We start from the raw sequence: 20484 nt of genomic DNA, 5'->3' as shown, positions 1-20484 counted from the left end.
AATGGTTCCTTAACTGAAGTCCCCATTCAAGAAGGTATTTGTTTTGATCTTTAACCCCTTCTATGGTATTAAGGCAATTTCCATGATCTTTGAAGGCCACTGCTGGGGATCTGTTAGCAATGAAGTAATAGGCAGATTTGTTAAGGGTGATTTGCATCTCCAAAACCACCAAGTTAGGGCTGTGGGATAATCTGACATGAGGTGATGGTGTTTCTGACTGTGAAGATGTGAGTTACTGCCAGCTGTGCTAGGAGAAGTAGGGCAGTGGATTTGTAACGTACGCCAGCACAGCTAGAGGGAATTTAGTAAAGAATTATATGCCATTTGAATATCAAACTGATTTGTACAGATGCTTGTGTTGAAAATGTATTTGTAAAGTTGCTTGTGTTAAAAAAATGTATTAACAGTGGGTCCTGCTGGACAGAAAAGAAAAATACATGCATGTAGTAACTGATTAAACGCATGCATTGTAACTGCTGAAATGAATACACTGTAACAGAGGATACTGGAAGAAAACAGGTTAATTACAGTCCAACTGTAGCTAACTTTGAAAAAAATGTTCTGAAATTAAATTACTGGGCCTAGGCTATAAAGATGTTATCTCTCAGTTTTGAATGAAGCCAGAGATGCAATGTCTGTAAGAAGCATGGCTTGTTGGTCTGTGTAGGAAGAACAGAAGTGTTAAAATTGTTTTACAGCTTCCAGATGCTGCAATAAACTTTAGCAAATCTTGAGGTAAGTATTGTAACATATATGTGCTAAATCTTGGCAGCTCCTAGTGATGGGGATAGTGTGGGAAACAAAGTCAGATGATCAAATGTGATGTCATTTTGTAACCAACTCTGAAATAATACTTAGATATTAAAAAGAAATGTGTCTCAGTGACATGGCAGTCTGTTTTTTGAACCTGACAAGGAAGGACCCCTCACCTACTTTATCTTGCCTTGCTCTAGTAAGTGAACCAGGGAATAGTAATTCTTTAGATCAGTCAGGAAAATATAGTGAAATTAGTTAAGTACTGTTTTTCTGTATCTGTGTAAATCTGTTAATCTGTGTTATTTTAATATGTCCTGTGATTGAAACTCTGGTATTGTAAACAGATATTTAGTATTTCCATGTTCTTTTATTATTAAATCTATTTAAACTTCTCATTGTGGCTGGTCCGTTTGAGAATATTTTAATCCTTTAGAGTACTTGTACTTGGTGACTCTGTGGACACTCTTGAAAGCCTTACTGCACTGGCCAAAGACTATCATTTGTATTAATATTAATATCAATCAGTATATCCAGGTAGCCTTGGAAGAGCCTTAGAGTAGCTGGCTTTGTAGTGTCTGATGGCAGTGTAAATACCTCATAGTTTAGGCAGCTGGGGGCATAGCCAGTAAATCTGTGCAAACCTTTCCCAGGTATGTGTGCATGAAAGCTACTTGCAGCAGGGATACAAAGCAATAGTTTCACAAAGAGAGTGGTAGAGGACTTGGCTTGAACATTCGGCTGAGGACTCAACTCTACAGCTGTTCCAGTGGGGAGTCTTATTAGGGATCTGGAGAGAGAGGGGATACCAGCCCCCTGGACTGTGTTCCCTGTGTGCTCTTAAGGGAAATTGTGGTTGATGCAGAGAGCTGCATTTGGAAATACTGGGTGTATCCATTTCTGTCCACATGAATGTCCCTCTCCAGTGTCAGTGGTGAGGATTCAGCCTTCTTGATCACTGGCCCAGAGTTGGGATCATCACAAAGACCAACACGGATACTCCTCCACAGTAACCGAAGGGCCTGAAGGCATGACAGGTGTTGAACCCTGGTATAAACTGAGTACTGTCATTGCACTGAAACCACATCTCCGTAACCATCCAGATATGAATATATTAGAGTGCAGGAGGGCCTCATTTTCTGGCATCTTTCTGATTAGATACTAGCACTGAGCAGTGGGGTCCCTATTAGCATCTCGAATGCTGACAATATTGAATTTGATATTGTTGCATCGAGAATGCCGAAAGGGCAGAACGTCGAATGGGTAAATGGAAATCTCCGTAAGGGGAGATTTCTGTTTACCTCAATGTAGTGCGGTCTTGGAGTTGGTATATTTAAGTAGCGGGGGGTGTGGGGGGTGCAGGGGGGCTTGCCTGCCTGCCTACACCCTTTAATTTTTTTTTTTAGTTTTTTTTATTGGCATTTGAAAATGTAATAGGTCGATCATTTCAGTTCGACATTTAGTGATTCGACCTACTACATTTTTGAAATGCTGATATAGACCCAAGCAGTGCAACTATGATTTTGATGATGTACTCCAAATTTAGATTTGAGTTGGCTCTGTAAGACTGTTCAGTAGGGAGGCGATGTCTAGAAATGGTACTGCACAGCAAAATATGCTTTAGCCAGTATGCAGAAGTCCTGGTATGAGAGGTGTAAGCCATACCTGGTGAAACAGAAAGTCTTCTATACAATCTCATCACAGGTTGACACATACTGAATCGCCTTACAATGACACCAACTACTTAGCTAGTTGTTAAAAAAAAATTCTTGTCTTGGTATCTAGGCATAATTCTTGGTGAAGACAAGATACTGCTCAACACCACTGTATTTCTGGCCTGTTAACACATGCACAGTAAGTTCCAGCAAGTCTCTCTGCATGTCCCTATAGATGCACCTCAGGTCATTCATACACATGTACCACCACTAGGTCATAGCCCTACTTGACTGGTGTTTGGGAACTTAGGGCCCTTGTGACATCACAGACCCAGGCAGTGAATAAGCAGCTTACAGTCACCCTCCTCTTCTCCAGTCTAGAGAGTGTAAACTCTGTATGCCTAACTATATGGTCATATATGGCTAAGACACTTCCCTGTGTGGCAGCAGACACTGTGGGCCTTACAAGCTTAGTACTACTTTCCTGTTGACTCTTAGTCTTCGTTGTGGAGTTGCAGTATATGGGAGTGGAGAAGAGTAGGTGCTGCCTTGTGTGCTGAAGGCTAACATCTTTTAGAGTGTGCTCTAGCAGGTTTTGTCATTTTTTTTTTCTTTACAGCCTCAGTTACAGACTTATTGGTATATTTTGATGTAGTATTGTATATATATGATGTTTACTGGTAGTGGGCTGATGTGAGAGGTTTGCCTCCATGTTTCTTAAATATTTACATCGCTAACGGGGTACTATGAATTGGTAGAAGAGACAAACCATCAGTAAGCATAAGGCAGTTGCTACACTGCCTTAGAACACCTAATGCAATCAGACTGATCACAGATAGGGTGACAGCAGACTACTGAGCCATACTGCCGGGGACCAGTGGATAAGGGCTGTTCACATTACTTAGGGGTTGGAGAAAGGCTATTATAGAATTCCCTGAATTTATGGATGAAGTTTTTAGGGTGATATTCTGAAGATAGGTTCGATGGTAGCAGCTAATCTAGCAGTGCTTAATGAAAAGATAGAATTGTCAAGAATAATAAACTATTGGCTACTACCTGGCTGTTACTAGTGCTGGACTAACTGCAGCTACACTCAGCTAGGAATCAATATCCCTTTAATCCTTCTCTCACTAGAAGCAAAACCGCAGCACTAACGCCAAGCTGCTCCTTGAAACAAGCAATGGGCTCTTTGGCGATCAGCAGTTTCATCCTAAATGCAGTATGGGTCTGTCGGCTCATTGTAACTTTCTCCTGGCAGATGCCCTGGATAGCACAGAGCACCTTAGTGCAAGAGAGTTAAGTTGCACAATGGTCCAAACCCAGACCAGTCAAGAAAGTCCCATACACACTGCCATATCAGTGACGGACAGGAATCAATGTTCTCATGCTGCTTTTATCACCGGGAGTAAAACAGCAACACTAATTCCAAGCTGACTCCTAAGTAGTAGTTTTCAGGCTTTCCAATGACTGGTATTCTCCAGAGAGGCTACAAAATTTAATACCGCTGGACTCTCCCTGTCAAGAGGAGCAAAACTAAAGCACTAATTACAAAATGAATCCAAAGAAGTGGATTGCAAGCTACCAGTGATTGGCAAGTCTTGACCAGAAATTTGTGATTTTTAAAAACAGAAAGGAAAAAAATGTATTAATAGTCTAAATGTTGCAGTATGCACTAAACACTAGGAAGATATGAAAGAGATTGTAAAGTACAGTTGTGTACACTCACAATAAATGTAGATGTTCGAGTGTGTTCACTGCTGCAGTCATAACCATTGGGTTATCCATGCTGTGGTAGCCCTCAGTCAGCCCAAATACCAGAGTCAAGGTTTTGAGCATCAGCTGCTGTCACTTGCTGGTTGACGTCAGGTCGTCTGAGCTATAAAGGAGTGCGGCTGACGTCATTACCTCAGTTTTTCTTGCCTTAACCAACCAAAGAAGTCCAATGTTAATAATTACTAGTCCTGGGATCAGAGATCCCCATAGAAATAGGCCTCTCTAAGGAAAGCAGATATCACGGGGAAGGAGGGTGGGAAAGCATGACTGCAGCAGTGAACACAGTCGAACATCTACATTTATGGTGAGTGTACACAACTGTACTATGTTCTTCAAGTTTCACTGCTGCAGTCCTAACCATTGGGAAGATTCCCAAAGCTGAGAAGAAGGGTGGAAGGTTAATAGAAACTTAAGATTGGGTGAGCATGCCCTGCAAAATTTCAGAGGCATACCCAGCCCTAGCTTTTGAGAATTGGTTCAGATGGTAATAAAGTGTGGACTGAAGTCCATGTGGCAGCTTCCAGGATGTTCTTGGTGGGTACCCCTCTAAGGAATGCTGTGGAAGTAGAGGTTGTCCTAGTGGAATGGGTTCTGATGGTCCTAGGGAGTGGTTTTCTATGCAAGGAGTAAGAGAATTGGATGCAGTGTGCTATCCATTTAGAAATGGTCTGTTTGGATATTGGTTTTCCCTGTGCCTCTGTTTTAAAGCTGACCAACAGCTGGTCAGTTTTCCTGAATGTCTTTGTACGATCCAGATAAAATCTGAGTTGCCTGTGCACATCCAAAGAATGCAGTATCCTTTCCCCCTTTTTCTGAGGATTAGGGAAGAAGGTGGGCAGGTGGATGGCCTCGTTCAGGGCAACATCCAAAAACACCTTTGGCATGAAGGGGGGATTGGTTTTCAGAGAGACCCTGTCTGCATGGAAGATGATAAATGGCTCAATGGCCATTAAGGCTTGAAGCTCTGACACACTCCTGGCTGAAGTAATAGCCAGGAGAAAGGCAGTCTTCCAAGAGAGGTACTTTAGTTCTGAGGATGCTGCAGCTGCGAAGAGAGGCAGAGTAAGCTTTTCTAAAACATAGTTCAGGTCCCAGGCTGGGGTGGGCTGTCTTCTGGGAGGCCTGATATTAGAGGCTCCTCTAAGGTATTGTTTGATAAGAGGGTGGGAGAGCAATGGCTGTTCTGTATCAAAGTGTGCCGAGATGGCAGAGGCATGGATCTTTATGGAGGAGGAGGAGAGACCCTTATTAAGATGCTCAGCAAGATAATCTAGAATAAGAGGAATGGAGGGCAGATGTATGTCTGCCCCCTTGGACTGGCTCCAGGAGCAGAACCTTTTCCATTTTCCAGCGTAAGAGTTTCTGGTGCTGGGCCTTCTGGCTTCTGTGATGATGTCAAGGACTTGCTTGCTTAGCATAGATTCCTTGTTGGTTTTGGCAAAATAAGCCATGCTGAGAGCTTGAGTGTCTGAAGGTCTGGTGCAGCATTGTCTTGTCGCCCCCCCCCCCCCCGGATAGCAGATGAGGTATCAGAGTTAGCTGCCAGAGGGGGCTGGTGAGATAGGCTGTGCAGCAGTGGGTACCAATGCTGTCTGGGCCAATCTGGGGCAATGAGTATTGCTCTTGGTTTTTCCTCCCTTATCTTGATTAATACTTTTGGAATGAGAAATATAGGTTGGAATGCATACACAAATAGGGCATTCCAAGGGAAGGTCAGGGCTTTGACCTTCCAGGCCAGGTGATGGCACTCCCTGGTGCAGAATTTCTGTAGTTGGTCATTTAAATGAGAGGCAAAGAGGTCCGCCTTGGGGGGGGGGGTCCCCCATGTGTGGGTAAATTACAAAAAAATGTCTCTGTAGATTTGCTATTCATGTGGGTCCAGCAGCATTCTGCTTAGGTGGTCCAGGGTATTGTTGATGCCTGGTAGGTATTGGGCTATAAGATGTAGTCCCAGGGATGAGGCTGCTAGCCACAGGTTCATGGCTAGTCTGCACAGGGGGTAAGATTTAGTCCCTCCTTTTTGTTGATTTACCACATGACTGTGGTGTTGTCTGTTTTTATGAGAACTCCTGGCTTGAGGTAGGGTTTTTGAAGGATGTCAAAAAGTTTTGGTTGATGTGCAAGGGTAGCATTTGTGCATTCCAGAGGCCTCGGACGCATCTGCCTTCTAGGTGGGCGTCCCAGGCTATGCCCGAAGCATCTGTAGTTATGGTCTGGTCTGATGGAAAGAGGGTGAATGGAAGTCCCTTGTTCAGAGCAGAGGCCTGGGCCTACCAGAGGAACTTGGATCTTATGCAAGGTTGACAGGCAGGGAGGTGTCCAGAGGTTGCGAGTGTTGACACTATAGGTTCTCTTTAGGTACCACTGAATTTTCCTCATGTGTAGTCTGGCCAGAGGGACCAGGAGGAAGCATGAGGCCATGAACCCTAGAGCTTGTAGGAACTTTCTGGCAGAAAGCTGGGTTTTAGAGCCCAGTGTAGTGAAGTATTTTGGTAGGAAACTTTGTTTTTCTGGGGACAGAAAGACCATTTGCTGTTCTGTGTCCAGTAAGGCTCCCAGAAATATGATTTTCCTGGTAGGTGTCTGTTTTGATTTCCTTTCGTTGATAGTGAACCCCAGAGAAGTGAGTAGGGTTTTTACACATGAGAGGTGCTGCAGGAGCAGTTCCTTGCAGTTTGCCTGGACGAGACAGTCATCCAGGTAAGGGTAAATCTGTACATTGTTTTGCCTGCAAAAGGCAATGGCAGGAGCTAGACATTTGGTGAATACCCTGGGAGCAGTAGATAAGCCAAAGGGCAAAGCAGATAATTGAAAGTGTATTGATCCTGCTCTGAATCACAGGAATTTTCTGCATGATTCCCTTATTGAGATGTGCAGGTAAGCATCCTTTAGGTCTAAGGTGACCATCCAAGCTTTGTTTGGCAGCATTGGTAGAAGCTGTTGTAAAGTAAGCATTTTGAATTTTGGGATTACCAGGAAGGTATTGAGAAAGGATAGGTCCAGGATGGGATGCAAGTCCCCTCTTTCCTGGGAACAAGGAATAGTCTGAAAAAGAATTCTTTTGCAACTTGTTCTGGAGGTACAGGTTCTACTGCCCATAGGGATTTTAGGCTTTGCGCTTGTTTTAGTGCTTCTGCCCACTGGTTTGGAGGTAGGTCTAGGTACCCTCTTGGAGGTGGTAGTGCTTAGAAATTGAATTTGTACCCCTGAGCAATGTTTTTTTAAGCCCCATTGATCTTTTGTTATAGAGTTCCAATTTTCTCTGCATAAAGATAGCCTTCCTCCTAGCTTTTGGTGTGGTGGAGGCAGGCAGAGATGGGAAAGGTAGTCATTGAGAGTTTTTTCCCTACAGGGTTGCTTTTGAACTCCCTGCTCTAGTGTTTGGGGGGGGGGGGGCACTGTTTTGTTCTTTACTGGCCGTGAGTTTGAGTCCTGGTGGGTCTGTCCCTATGGGTTTTGCCTTGTGCCTGCCTGTTTGGTGCAGGAAAGGACCAGTGTTTAGAGGGAAAATTTCTGCTGAACTTAGGAGGTTGTACTTGAAGAAAATCTTTAACAGTCTGCATCGATTTTGCATTGTCTTCCATCGTTTTAATTACCTCTTCAGTTTTCTGTCCGAACAAGTGGTCTTTTGTCAAGTGGGGCATCCATGACTTTAGCTTTGACATGATCTGGGAGAGGTTGTTCCTTCAGCCATGCCTGTCTTCTGATGACAGATGCTGCCACTGCTGCCTGCTAGAAGCTTCTAGGGTGTCAAATCCACAGTGCAAGGAGTGCTTTGCCACCTGAGATGAAGAGTGCGGAGATTTTCCGTTTCAAAAGTTCCAAAGTGTGCTGTTGATATTTTAACATATGGAACAGACAGTTGGAGAGCCCTTATAGTTAAAGTTGCAAAGGTATATACTTTTTTTATCCCATCTGCACAGCGCCCTGGATTCTTTGTCCGAGGGAGTACAATTCTTTGCAGAGGTAGTCTTACCTCCCTTAGGTCCCTGAGTAATCACCTTGGATCTGCTATAGGATTTCTGTAGAGGAATTTATGTGAGTCAGGTACCCTATAGCACCTGTCAGGTTTTCTGGGGGCAGGTGGAAGGGTGTCAGGGGTATGGCTGGAATTTTGGTAAACATCATCTACCACCTACAAGATGGGCGGGATGGCCAGAGGCCTGTGCTGGGGTAGGTCCAGAAACTCTCTTAGTCTTTTCTTGGATTGAGGGAAATCCATTGATTCCCGTTGGAAGTGTTCCCTGTGTGTGTGGAGGGTTTCCCCGAAGGAAAAGTCCTCCGGAGGTGATGCAGAAGGAATACATTCTTCTGCATTTGAGTCTTCATAGGCAGTAAGAGGATTTAACTCTTCAAAAACATAGGAGTCAGGTCCCTCTGAGTCTAAATCTGACTGGATGTCTGGAGAAGGTTCTCTTCTCCTTTTGGCTGGTCTGGCCTGATTACCCCGGATGAAAGTGATGACATCCTCTGCCATTTTAAGCATTCTAGTTTGAAGAGAGGGAGGTGTAGTGGAATCGAGACTTTTTACTGTTTTCTTTGGAGTAGCTGTCGGTGTTTTAGTTGGAAGAGAGGGCGAAGTCCTGGAAGTGAATTCCGAAGTGCAACAGGTATCCTTGGAAGCCGGTGCCTGCGTAGCGGCTCTGGACCCAACCGAGGAAGAGACAGCCTAAGGCTCGGTAAATGATGCAGTCATCTGCGGCATACAGGACAACTTAAGGGTCTCAGTAGAGGCCTGCAAAGTAATCACGTTGGGCATCAGGGGCTGCAAAAGCACCTCACTGAATTCCGAAGAACTGATGACCCTTTTAGCTGTGGTGTCATCGGAAGACTTGGCCTTATGCGGTCTCTCTCTCTATCCTTAGCTTTACGTTTTTTTCGGAAGACTTATCGTTTGCTGACTGATGGACGCCATATCGGTAATCGGAAATGGAAGACTAAAATAACTGGCTACAAACATAGCTCTACAATGAATAGTTCTAGCATTAAAGAGGGCACAGAACCGACAGCAGGGTACGTCGTGACCTGGGTCTAAGCAAGTGACACAGTAAGATTGGAAATCTCGATGTGGTATTTGCTTTCCACAGGCGAGACAGTTATTGACTTTTTCGGACATCAGTTAGTGCAAGAAAAAGGAAGGATCCCCAATGGGGTACTTAGCTTTAGACGTTTTCAGCTGAAGTTCGAAATCTGGAAACAGCTGACCGGCACTGTTGTGAATTGCTTCTGCTATGGGCTCCACGGCAAGAAAGACTGAGGTAATGGCGTTGCCTGCTCTCCCTTATAGCTCGGACAACCTGACGTCAACCAACAAGCGACAGCAGCTGACGCTCAAAACCTTGACTCTGGTATTCGGACTGACTGAGGGCTACCACAGCATGGATAACCCAATGGTTAGGACTGTAGCAGTGAAACACGAAGAACATCTAAAGTTTTAACAGTCTAAGAGAAGGGCCTTCTTAGTCTGAACTCCAATGTTTACTAGTATAAGCACACAAGATGAGATGGGGTGGAGCTTACAAAATAAAATATGTAGAAGTGGTGGGCCACTCAAGAGCCACTTTGTTTAACAGCACAACAAACTGGTGGGTGGGTGGAAAACTTAAGTCTCATAACAGGAATACACGTCAGTGGTAGCTCCAAAAGAAAATGTTTTCCTGTTCTGTTTACTTTAAATCTTCTTCTTCTTTTTTCAGCTGCTCCCGTTACGGGTCGCCACAGCAGATCAACTGTTACCATTTCTTCCTGTCCTATGCATCTTGCTCTGTCACACCAACCACCTGCATGTCCTCTCTCACCACATCCATAAACCTTATCTTTGGCCTTTCTCTTTGCCTGTTACCTGGCAGCTTCATCCTTAGCATCTTTTTCCCAATATACTGTGCATCCCTCCTCAGCACATGTCCAAACTAACGTAATCTTGCCTCTCTGGCTTTGTCTCCAAACCTTCCAACCTGGGCTGATCCTCTAATATACTTATTCCTAATCCTGTCCATCCTCATCACACCCAGTACAAATTACTTTAAATACTAAGTGCCATTTCTCGGTTCCTCCCACAGATCATCTAGACTTAATCTACTTACAGTCAGAGCAGAGAACAGAAAAGAAATGCTGGCTAACTTGCACTAAACAATTACTTTTAAACCTCCAAGAAAAAAATAAAAATAAAACAAAACATGTAAAACAAAACAAATTTACATTAAACCAGACTGCAATAAATATGAGCAAAAAATAGAAACAATACAAAACTGCAAAACTTAAATAAAGAATTATGAGGCAGTCTCAGAAAAGCATCAGTGGCAGCTCCTCTTGAACAAAAAGTGTGGGGAAAGAGCACACCACACCGCTAATGACATAATTTGAGTGTCAGTATCGCAGGTCTGTAAAATGGCCCAAGAATCAAGTGACAATTTAGTTGGGTTTGTGAGAACGTGCCAGAAGCCAAAGGTGCAGTGGCCTCCACAGGTTTCACACCAGAGGCTTTGGCTGAAAAAGTCTCCTAATACAGAGATTACAAAGGTTCTCAAAGACAACAGTAACCTCGAGCCTGGGGGTAGGGGTAATCAACTCTAATGTGGTGTCATCAGCGTCCCAAACCATGTTTCTCTTCAAGTGCTTCTCCTCCTTTTTTCCTGAAATAGTCCAAAGAACCACCAATTAATGTGAAGACAGACCTAGATCAGATGAGTTTTTTTTTTTTTTTTTTTTTTTTTTTTTAGAGAAGGTATTTCTGGTATTTCTCAAAGGATTTCACCCTGTATCTGATAAACCTCTGGTTAAAAAAGGCACACTGAGGACTACTGGGCATGCTGTGCACCAGAATAGGCAAAAAAAAAAAAAAATCACAAGTTGAAGAATTCTCTAAGTGGCATTTGCTTATTACACACCTAATACAGTTTTCATTTTTTTTTTGTCAAACTGATAATTTAACAGTCTAGCAATTACAAGCAGTCCCCAGGTTAAGGACGAAATCCGTGTTTTATAGGCTGTCCTTAAGTCAAATTTGTATACAAGTCGAAACACGTACATATGGTTCTTATTAAATATCACTTAGTCAAATGTATGCCTCAGTCTAGTATTTATTTTACTTTTCTTTGCATATAAAATACTTTAGAAACACTTCCAAACAAACAAAAACATTTTTAAACATAACACTGTATATTGTAGTTATGCTTCCTATCAACAAAGCTAGTGGAGTCTTGTTATTAAATGCATTGTTTATAAGGATTTCACACACACACACACACACACACACACACACACACACACACACACACACACACACACACACACACACACACACACACACACACACACACACCAAACTTCGCAGAATGTCCAGATTTTCGCAGAATGTCCAGATTTTTCTCTCCTATTTTTGGTCTGTTTTTCATATACTTATGATTTTCTGACAAATTAGTGGTAAATCATTACATATGGCAGTTAGAAAATATTGACAGACATTTGAGCTCCTGAATTCATACCCTTCAGAAAATTAATGCTATAAACCTGTTATTCTATCAACTTTCTAAGTTAAGACCAATATTTATTAAAATTGTCCTTATTTTTGGGGATTTGTCCCACTTTTATTTATGGCTTTGTCCAGGCTTCTTGCTCTAAGAGATTTAGAGGTAGGACATACAGACACACACACTCTCACTCACTCTTAACCCTACTTCACCTATTCCATAAGTAACCTCCTCCCCTTATGCAGCCACCCACCTCTTAACTGCTGCAAGAGGATCACTCGCTCTCACTCTTCACTCTCTCTCATACAGTCTCTTCCTCATTCATACCTGCATTCACTCTCATATCGTTCTCACTCTCTCCTGATCTCTCATACACACAGTCACTTCCTCATTCATACCTGCATTCACTCTCACTCTCTCCCTATCTGTCATACACACAGTCACTTCCTCATTTATACATGCATTCATTCACACATCACTCTCACTCTCTCCCGATCTCTCTTTCTCTCTCTGTCACACACAAACACACGCACACACACAGATTTGGTTAGCTTTACCTATTTTAATTCTTTCATGTTATTTCCGACATTGTGTCAGCCCGTTCATATCTATGGGTTATCTGCATGTCAGATGCTTGTAACCCGGGGACTGGCTGTATTTAAGTAATACACAACTACTTACCTAAACTAATCCCACATAATTAGAGCTAGAACCCAAAGTGACGTAAATGTCTCCTGCCTGTCTATTAATATTAATGCCATAAACAAGACTCAGTATGTTTAGTCTTCTGCATTTGACGATATCTTTAAAACTCTAATTTTTTTTAGAGGATGCAAAATGAATGTTTTTTTTTTTACACATAAAAGTGTTCACATGCATAAAGATGCATGCAAACACACATCTATGTGAAAAGAATTTGTTCCGTGCCTTTAGACATGATATTTAAGAATGTACAATAAGACAAGTGCCCAATAAGAATAATAACAGATGTAATATAGTTAAAATGCTTCCAGTTGTCTGTAAATATAGCCATACAAATCATCATTCAGTAATGGAAAAATTGTAAGACTGATTACCACTGCTTTTATCCTAGGCTATTCTGTTGCATTTTAAGACTATAAACTATTCAAATTATTGTTTTACTTGCTTGTAATTATTTTCCTCAATGGGTTCTTTGTTCCTCTTGACCGAAGGTAAAGCAAACAAGAACTCAGAGATAGAAGCAAGAACATGAGGGTTATGGCAATTATACAAGTAAGGATTGAGAGATTTTTTTTAATACTTTAAAAATCCCACAACTGGACAACAAGCAATGATGCTAATAATAAGCCCCAATGCAAGTGCAAGCTTCCACACACTCATGGCTCTCCATTACAGAGTGCTGTGCACGTGTTTGGCGGGCTTGTACTAGTCTTTCCCAGTGCAACAGCTGCACTTCCAGGCCTTCTTCCAATAAGAAACTTGGCATCAGCCACTCCCTCCAGTCCCTCCCCAGTCAGATCCCAGAGACCTTGTGCTACTAGCTGGACTCATGTTACCTCAACATAGTCAGACATAAAACCTCAACTCCACAAAACCTGTAAAGGGTTCTTAGACTTTTGCAATGATCATAGAAACAAATTATACACACACACACACACACATATATATATATATATATATATATATATATATATATATATATATATAGAGAGAGAGAGAGAGAGAGAGTAAAAATTGCCTAGCTTTGAGTACTAAAACCCACTGCTTTTGTAATGAATCTGAACTAACTACGAATGTCAAATATAACAAATTCCAGCAGATTTTACAGCTGAATAAATTCAGAAGTGAATCAGAAAATAATATTCTATGTCTTTCATAAAGGAAGTTACAACTATAGCCTTAACACCCTTGCTGAACTTTCTCAACTGGCAGATGATGCAAAGACACCTACATCTTTGCAACTTCAGTGTTCAGTGAGCTTTATAGTTAACTCACTGCTACGCATGGTAGCAGGTATTACGAAAATCACCACCAACAAGGAGTTCACATACTGTAATGGGCATAATCCTTTACAATTCAAAAAAAAAAAATGAAGGAAACGAGGCAACAAGATAAATAATGAAAAGTTGGCAGTGACATGCAGCCTCCATGAATATACCTCAGTCCAGCCATTCCTGCTGCTGGAAATGAAAATGTAGTCATTTCAACAGTAGTACATAGTATCACTCATGTATAAAAGTTATTTATAAAGTAACAGAGCTCAACCCAACTCTGTGGCATACAATGAAAGAAGCCCCAACTAGAACCCAGATGACCAAAGTTTGACTAGCAGTTCCAACCTGAAGTGCCAAGTGGGGAAGGGTGGGAGTGAGTGGGTCAATGCTAGTTCACCCATCCAGGGTTCAGAGATTGGTGGTTCCAGTTGGCTGACTAACACTAAGTAAGTGGAGGTTTGCAGGTGAAGAATAAGGCTGTAGACTGGTAACATGAGCTTGGTCTAGCTAAGCCAGTGATGGCAGCCCTCTATAGTGTACATGTGGAAGCATACATGTCAAGGGAGAGCACAGCTGGGCCTTTCACAGTGACACAGGAGCAGGATAGAGTTACAGTCAGAAAAAGCACTGACTGTTGTTAGAATGACGGTTCTGTGATTGTCATTCACATCTCAAGTAACGAATGGTCTAGTAATGGCTTTCACCTTGACAGGAATACATGAGCCAATAGATGAAAAAGAGCTGATAGTCATCAGGCAATAGGGGATAAAGTGACATTGCTCTCAAATGTAATTCAAGACTTAAGCAACTATAATAATTTAGATGCTCAAATAAATGTGCTAAATATAATTTATGATGTAACTGTATGGTCATATCACAAACTAAAGAAGGGATTTATGCAGTCTACTTTCCATACATAACAGCTTGAAATCAGGGGTAAGCCACAGGACTCGAGTGAAGTCTGGTATCCCACCCAGTCTTTCAGGAAACAATGAGCCCCATAAAAGTGGGCACAGTTTCTCATATGACATGTGATAGACTGGAAAAAGTAATGTCTTTTGTCTTTTCCCGGTTAATGGTCACCACAGCGGAACTCCGGTCCACTGATGATTGGCAGTGGATTTTTACGGTGCCGAGTTGCCTGCCCAATGCCCAACCGTCAAAGACGACACACCCATTCACACATGCACCTACCTGCATGTCTTTAAACATCAGTCGACCGCGGGAAGGACATGCAGACTCCACACAGAAGGCGCTCCAGCCGAGAATCGAACGGGAGAACCTCACTGGAAAACAGTTCTATAATAAAGCTTTCATACTTGGCTCCAAGGAATATGAGCCTCACTGATGCAGACATGACCTCTCATTTTACATATGTTACAAAACTGACTAATAAAGTCTAGTGATAGCCTTGTAAAAGCAGGCATTTTCAATGATCAAAGTGTAAACCATTCTATTAGATGGATCTGATGGAGCTCAGGCGAATGTGCTTTCTTAAATATAGTTTTATAGTTGTAGCTCATAGTATGTTGTCACGGTTTGTTTGTTAGAAGTTAAAAATAAAAAATAAAAATAAAACTTTTTGACTAAGAATTAGGTTCCACAGGCTGCTGAGCCTGTAATACATCACCAGTCTTTCAGGAATATTGGGACTGGCTCTTTGTTTTTCCATTTCCCAGATTTTCCTCCAATCAACACATGTGAACCCTGCCACCATTGTCTGTAATTGCCTTTAAATAACTGACCTGCTAAATGTAATGTATTAGAACAAGAACACTCTTCCATCTAACTGCTTAAGTGAATAAACTACTGGAAACTTCAACAAGGTCTCTTTATTCCTCCCACGGGGAGGGTATCAGAGAGAGGGTCTCCTAGATCTGCTAGTTAAAGTGATTTTGTCTGGACTAAACCTTTATACTACATAACAGCTTGGGGATAAAGAATGAATCTGACATTGGGTCTCTAACCCCCCCCCCCCCCCCATAACAGTCTCCTGCTCACAGTGTCAACCAAATTAAGCCAGCATAGTATCACCAAACTAAGCAAAGAAAAACTACCTACCTGGTGTGACAGTTAAATGAAAGGAGTGTAGTTTGTTTGCATCAGGAAAATTCACTTTACACGTACCTACAAAAATAATATATATATTAGGATGTAAAAAAAAAACAGTGTGTCTCTCTCATCACTGAACTTTACCATCATTTTATGCAGCAGAAGATTTAAGTACTACTTTTGTCAAAATTACACCACTGTGCATAATTCATACTACTACTGAAATAAATTGTTTTACAACATGAAATGAATGCAACACGTCTCTCAATAATCAACCCTATCAGTGCTGCAGCAGAACACTTAAGGGTATTACTGTGTCGAAGCATCTCAGTTATGCACAATCCATATCACAAATTTTTTTTTTAAGACATCATAAGATTACCCAAGCATTTGCCAAAGTACCAAACATATTCACTATTCCAAAATAGCTAGAAGCTAATTCAAGAATACATTACTCTTCTATGATACATAGAAGTATAAAGAAAAGTAGCACTCTCAAAACTAATATCACCATGTGTAAGTACATGAATATTAGCAAAATCTTGCATCCCTTACCTCAACAACATACAATGATACATTTCCCAGAAATCCTGAACTGCATTGTTATACAGCCCATGATATTAAGTATGCATCAGTGTGAAAAAGAAGACAGAACAGCAGCACCTGCAGCATCAAAAAATAGACTTACTCAGGCAAAGAGTTCTCTTTCTTTGACTCAATCACAAGACGACTATGGCTAGAATGTTCATTAATAACTGAAAACTCCATTATGAAGGAAAACCAGTGATCACACTTCCAGCAGGTGAAGTGTAACACCATACAACTGCGGATACATGACACTAACCTGAGATTATACTGGTGATCCACATGGCAGATACATAGCTAGAAGCTACTTTAAGAATACATTATTCTTCTGACACTAATACTTTCATAGCTGAGTGAGCTACATGTTCTTGTTAGGCATATTGTAAAACAGACAAAAAAAATGCAGTGTTGCTATCATTGTATAATGCACTATTCATATGGAATATTTCCAACTGTTTGATAATATTATCATATCCAAATGACTTATAAATGTTGAAAAAAACTGTTACTGACATTTGAACTAAAAGGTGTAGGTAGACATAAGCATCAAATTTCATATTTCTGTAAATATCTCAAAAAGGAGGACTCAGAAAGGAACTATTCAGCATTACATGAACGTTTAACTCTGGTTGAATAAAGTGCAGATAACACTGTGCATCTAGACTGTTCGTGTTCCAGGATTTAAATTTTTCTGGAGTCCCCCTACCTTCATTTCGGCAGCCATCCCAATGTCTCTCATCCATGTCTGGGTCTACTGACTGCTCCAATCCACATCCCAGACTAATACAGTTTTTCCGGGGTCAATGTGGATCCTAAGGATGTTTTTTTTTTGGGGGGGGGGGTCGCACTGAGAAATTATCAGGCCAGGGAGCTTCTATGTCCTACCTGAACCCCCCCCCCCTTTGGTGCCAATGGCTATGTTCAGTAGGGGTGTGCAGGTGTGCAATGAGAAGTTTTGACGTATCACCCCACCTCTACAGCTGCTCAGCCACATCCACCCATGCCCCAACTCTTGGGACAACACCTTTTACTACAAGGTGGCATCTTTATTCTCCACCAGGGATCACAGCAGAAGATACCTATGTCACCATACTAGAACAAAAAGCTTGTGTGGAACAACACGTAATAAATACAAAAGTAATCCTCACGAAGTGTTCATCCAAGTTCAGTTCAGCAAAATAAATCCACCGGAGTGTATAAAAACCAAAATCTGTTTATTATGCTACAAATGTTGAGCGCTTTCACTAGACTAGGCTAGCTTCATCAGAACAGTAAAAAAAGTTAGAACTCTCCATTTTAAATTAAAATTGGCGCCAAAACATGGCTGTTCTTAAAGAGATAGATAGTTAAAAAACTTTTGAATAAATAAAAAATATATATAATTATCCAAATACATTAGTTACAAAACAGTATATATTTATATATAAAGCTGCCATATAATATTTACAATTGATTGCATTAAATAATAACTGTTGTTAACTATTTAACAATAGCAGAGGTTTAATAGAAAAATAATCATTAATGCCTGGTGTACTTGTGGCATCCGTCAGTACTTGCCAATATAATTCCCTATAAGCTAGGTAATTTTTTATATTACCTCCTCTAGGGTCACTTTTAATAATCTCTACAATGGCAAATTTAAATTTGTGTTCACTACCATTTTCCATTATATGCCTGGCTAATGCATTTTTCATATCTTTCTTTTTAATACAATACAGATGGGTATATATTCTTTTTCTTAATTGTCTCTCGGTCTTCCCTATGTAAAACGAGGGACAGACCGTACATATAGCAACATATACTAACATGCTTGTTTTGCAACTGCCTCTAGATGGATAAATTTTAATTCTGTTCTTATTACTCAAAATTAGTGGACTGTTTTCATATATACTTGAACACTGATTACACGTCCCACATTTAAATGTGTGTGCATTAACCTCATACTTCCTATTGTTTCCCTGTTCAAGATATTTCTTGATATTCTTGCCCATTTTGTTCACAAACCTTGGTTCATTCCCCAATACATCTGCTATTTCTTTGTCATTTATTAAAAAATGCCAATTTTTAATAATGATGTCTTTGATAATGTGACTAAAAGGATGTAAATCCAAAACTTACAAACGAAAAGCCAACTCAGTTGGGATGTGGCAATAAAGGCAAACGCTGATCCTCTTTTATATTCTTTAATGAATAAAAACGATGTCACACAACAGTAGCACCACGAGCAGTCAGTCTACCAACACAAAAATAAACAATCCACACTGAAATCTCCCTCTCCGATGTTAAGCGCTTTCATCTGCCAAATGCAGACTTCATCAGAACAATTCAGTGTTTGTCATTATCCAATTTAAACAGAAAAAGGCGCCAAATATGCACAAGTTATACTTGTGCATATTTGGCGCCTTTTTCTGTTTAAATTGGATAATGACAAACACTGAATTGTTCTGATGAAGTCTGCATTCGGCAGATGAAAGCGCTTAACATCGGAGAGGGAGATTTCAGTGTGGATTGTTTATTTTTGTGTTGGTAGACTGACTGCTCGTGGTGCTACTGTTGTGTGACATCGTTTTTATTCATTAAAGAATATAAAAGAGGATCAGCGTTTGCCTTTATTGCCACATCCCAACTGAGTTGGCTTTTCGTTTGTAATGTGACTAAAAGGGCCAAATTCAATTATACAAGCTCTATTAAAATTACTAGAAGTCACTGTTTTTTCCAATAATAGATGTTTTATTACTAATATTTTCAGTATCATTCAAAATAATATTAGTGCCTAATAATGGTAAATATTTTATTCCCCATTGACTAATAACATATGAGGAAACATTATTCATTAATTCTGTATCATATCCCCTATCCATAAATAAAGATGTTATATATTTAATTTCGTTGACCATATCTACATACTTAGAGCACATTCTAATAGCTCTAATGCACTGTCCCTTGTAAATGTTGCTTTTTACATTTCTAGGGTGAAAGCTGTTAAAGTCCACGTGTGAATTAGTAAAGGTGTCTTTCCTGTATACAGTGGACTTTAAACTTCCTTCTTCAACCATTACCATAGTGTCTAAATATGGAACACCTCTTTCATTTACTACTGAGGTGAATTTTAAAAAATCACTACTAGAGTTGATATATGTGATAAAATCTGAATAAGAGTTGTTGTCTCCATTCCATATGATGTAAATATCGTCAAGGTATCTTGAATAGTATATGATGGAATTAATGTATATACTGTCAAATATATGGTGTTCTTCCCAGTCAAGCATAACCAGGTTAGCATATATGGGAGCGCATGCCGCTCCCATTGCTACTCCCCTGGTTTGCTTGAATATTTCTCCTTCATAAAAAATGTAATTATTATCAAGTACTATGCTCATTAAATCTACTATGAGCATTATTTTGTCCCATGTCATTTTAGTATGTTTTCTCAAACTATTAGTGAAGGCTGCGATGCCTTCTTCAGTGGGTATAGAGCTAAACAAATCGATGACATCAATAGTGCTGAAAAGTATGCCATTATGGTACTGATTGACAGGATAATTTTTTAAAAATTCCCAGGAGTCTTTGACTAGATGCTTAACATCATCATATATAGGTTTTAGTAAAGTGTCAATGACTACTCCGATGGGAAAAGTTTTTGATTTACTCCCTGAAATGATCGGGCGGAATGGAGGATTAACTTGATCTTTATGTACCTTGGGTACTCCTATAATGGTGGCTAAAATGGGATACTCAACAGTCATAAATCTGTATACATCTTCTGTTATCCTTTGTTCCAGGAAATATTCCTCAAGGTACATATCTATCCGCCTGTAAGCTATGTTTACCTCATTTAGGGAGATTACAGAATAATTGCCCGACTTGTGTAAGATGTCATGAATGATGGCACTGTAAGATAGAGTGTCATACACAACTATGCCACCACCTTTGTCGGGTTTCATTATTCGTATGTTAGGGTCACATTGTAACTCATTTAAAGTCCTTTGTTCATCTATAGATAAGTTGTGTCTAACCTTACATCTATTAATATGTCTGTATGCATGATATATTTCCCTAGTAACAATTTGGTCATATGTTTATACATTAGGGTTGTTCAAGAGCATAAAGCAGCTTCTCTTCTTTAAGCTTTCTTGACTGTCCTTGTTAAGATTTACATTATTATGTAAATCACATCACAAACACATCCACCCATGCCCCAACTCTTGGGACAACACCTTT

General features: G+C 40.6%; 1 protein-coding gene across 2 annotated transcripts in view; it reads right to left on the bottom strand.

Annotated features, from left to right (window-relative positions):
• Positions 1–20484, bottom strand: part of UBE2F (ubiquitin conjugating enzyme E2 F (putative)) — a 2002640-nt gene that overhangs the window by 1329540 nt on the left and 652616 nt on the right. For both annotated transcript variants that reach the window (XM_044075697.1, XM_044075696.1), the window contains one exon: positions 15688–15753. In XM_044075697.1, coding sequence (XP_043931632.1) covers positions 15688–15753 — 66 coding nt within the window. The remainder of the gene's footprint in view (positions 1–15687; positions 15754–20484) is intronic.

Source organism: Protopterus annectens, chromosome 6.part1, assembly GCF_019279795.1.
Source record: "Protopterus annectens isolate FY-2018-M chromosome 6.part1, PAN1.0, whole genome shotgun sequence".
Taxonomy (NCBI): Eukaryota; Metazoa; Chordata; order Ceratodontiformes; family Protopteridae; genus Protopterus; species Protopterus annectens.
Note: the sequence above shows the minus strand (reverse complement) of the source record. Positions and strands in the feature narration are given on the sequence as shown.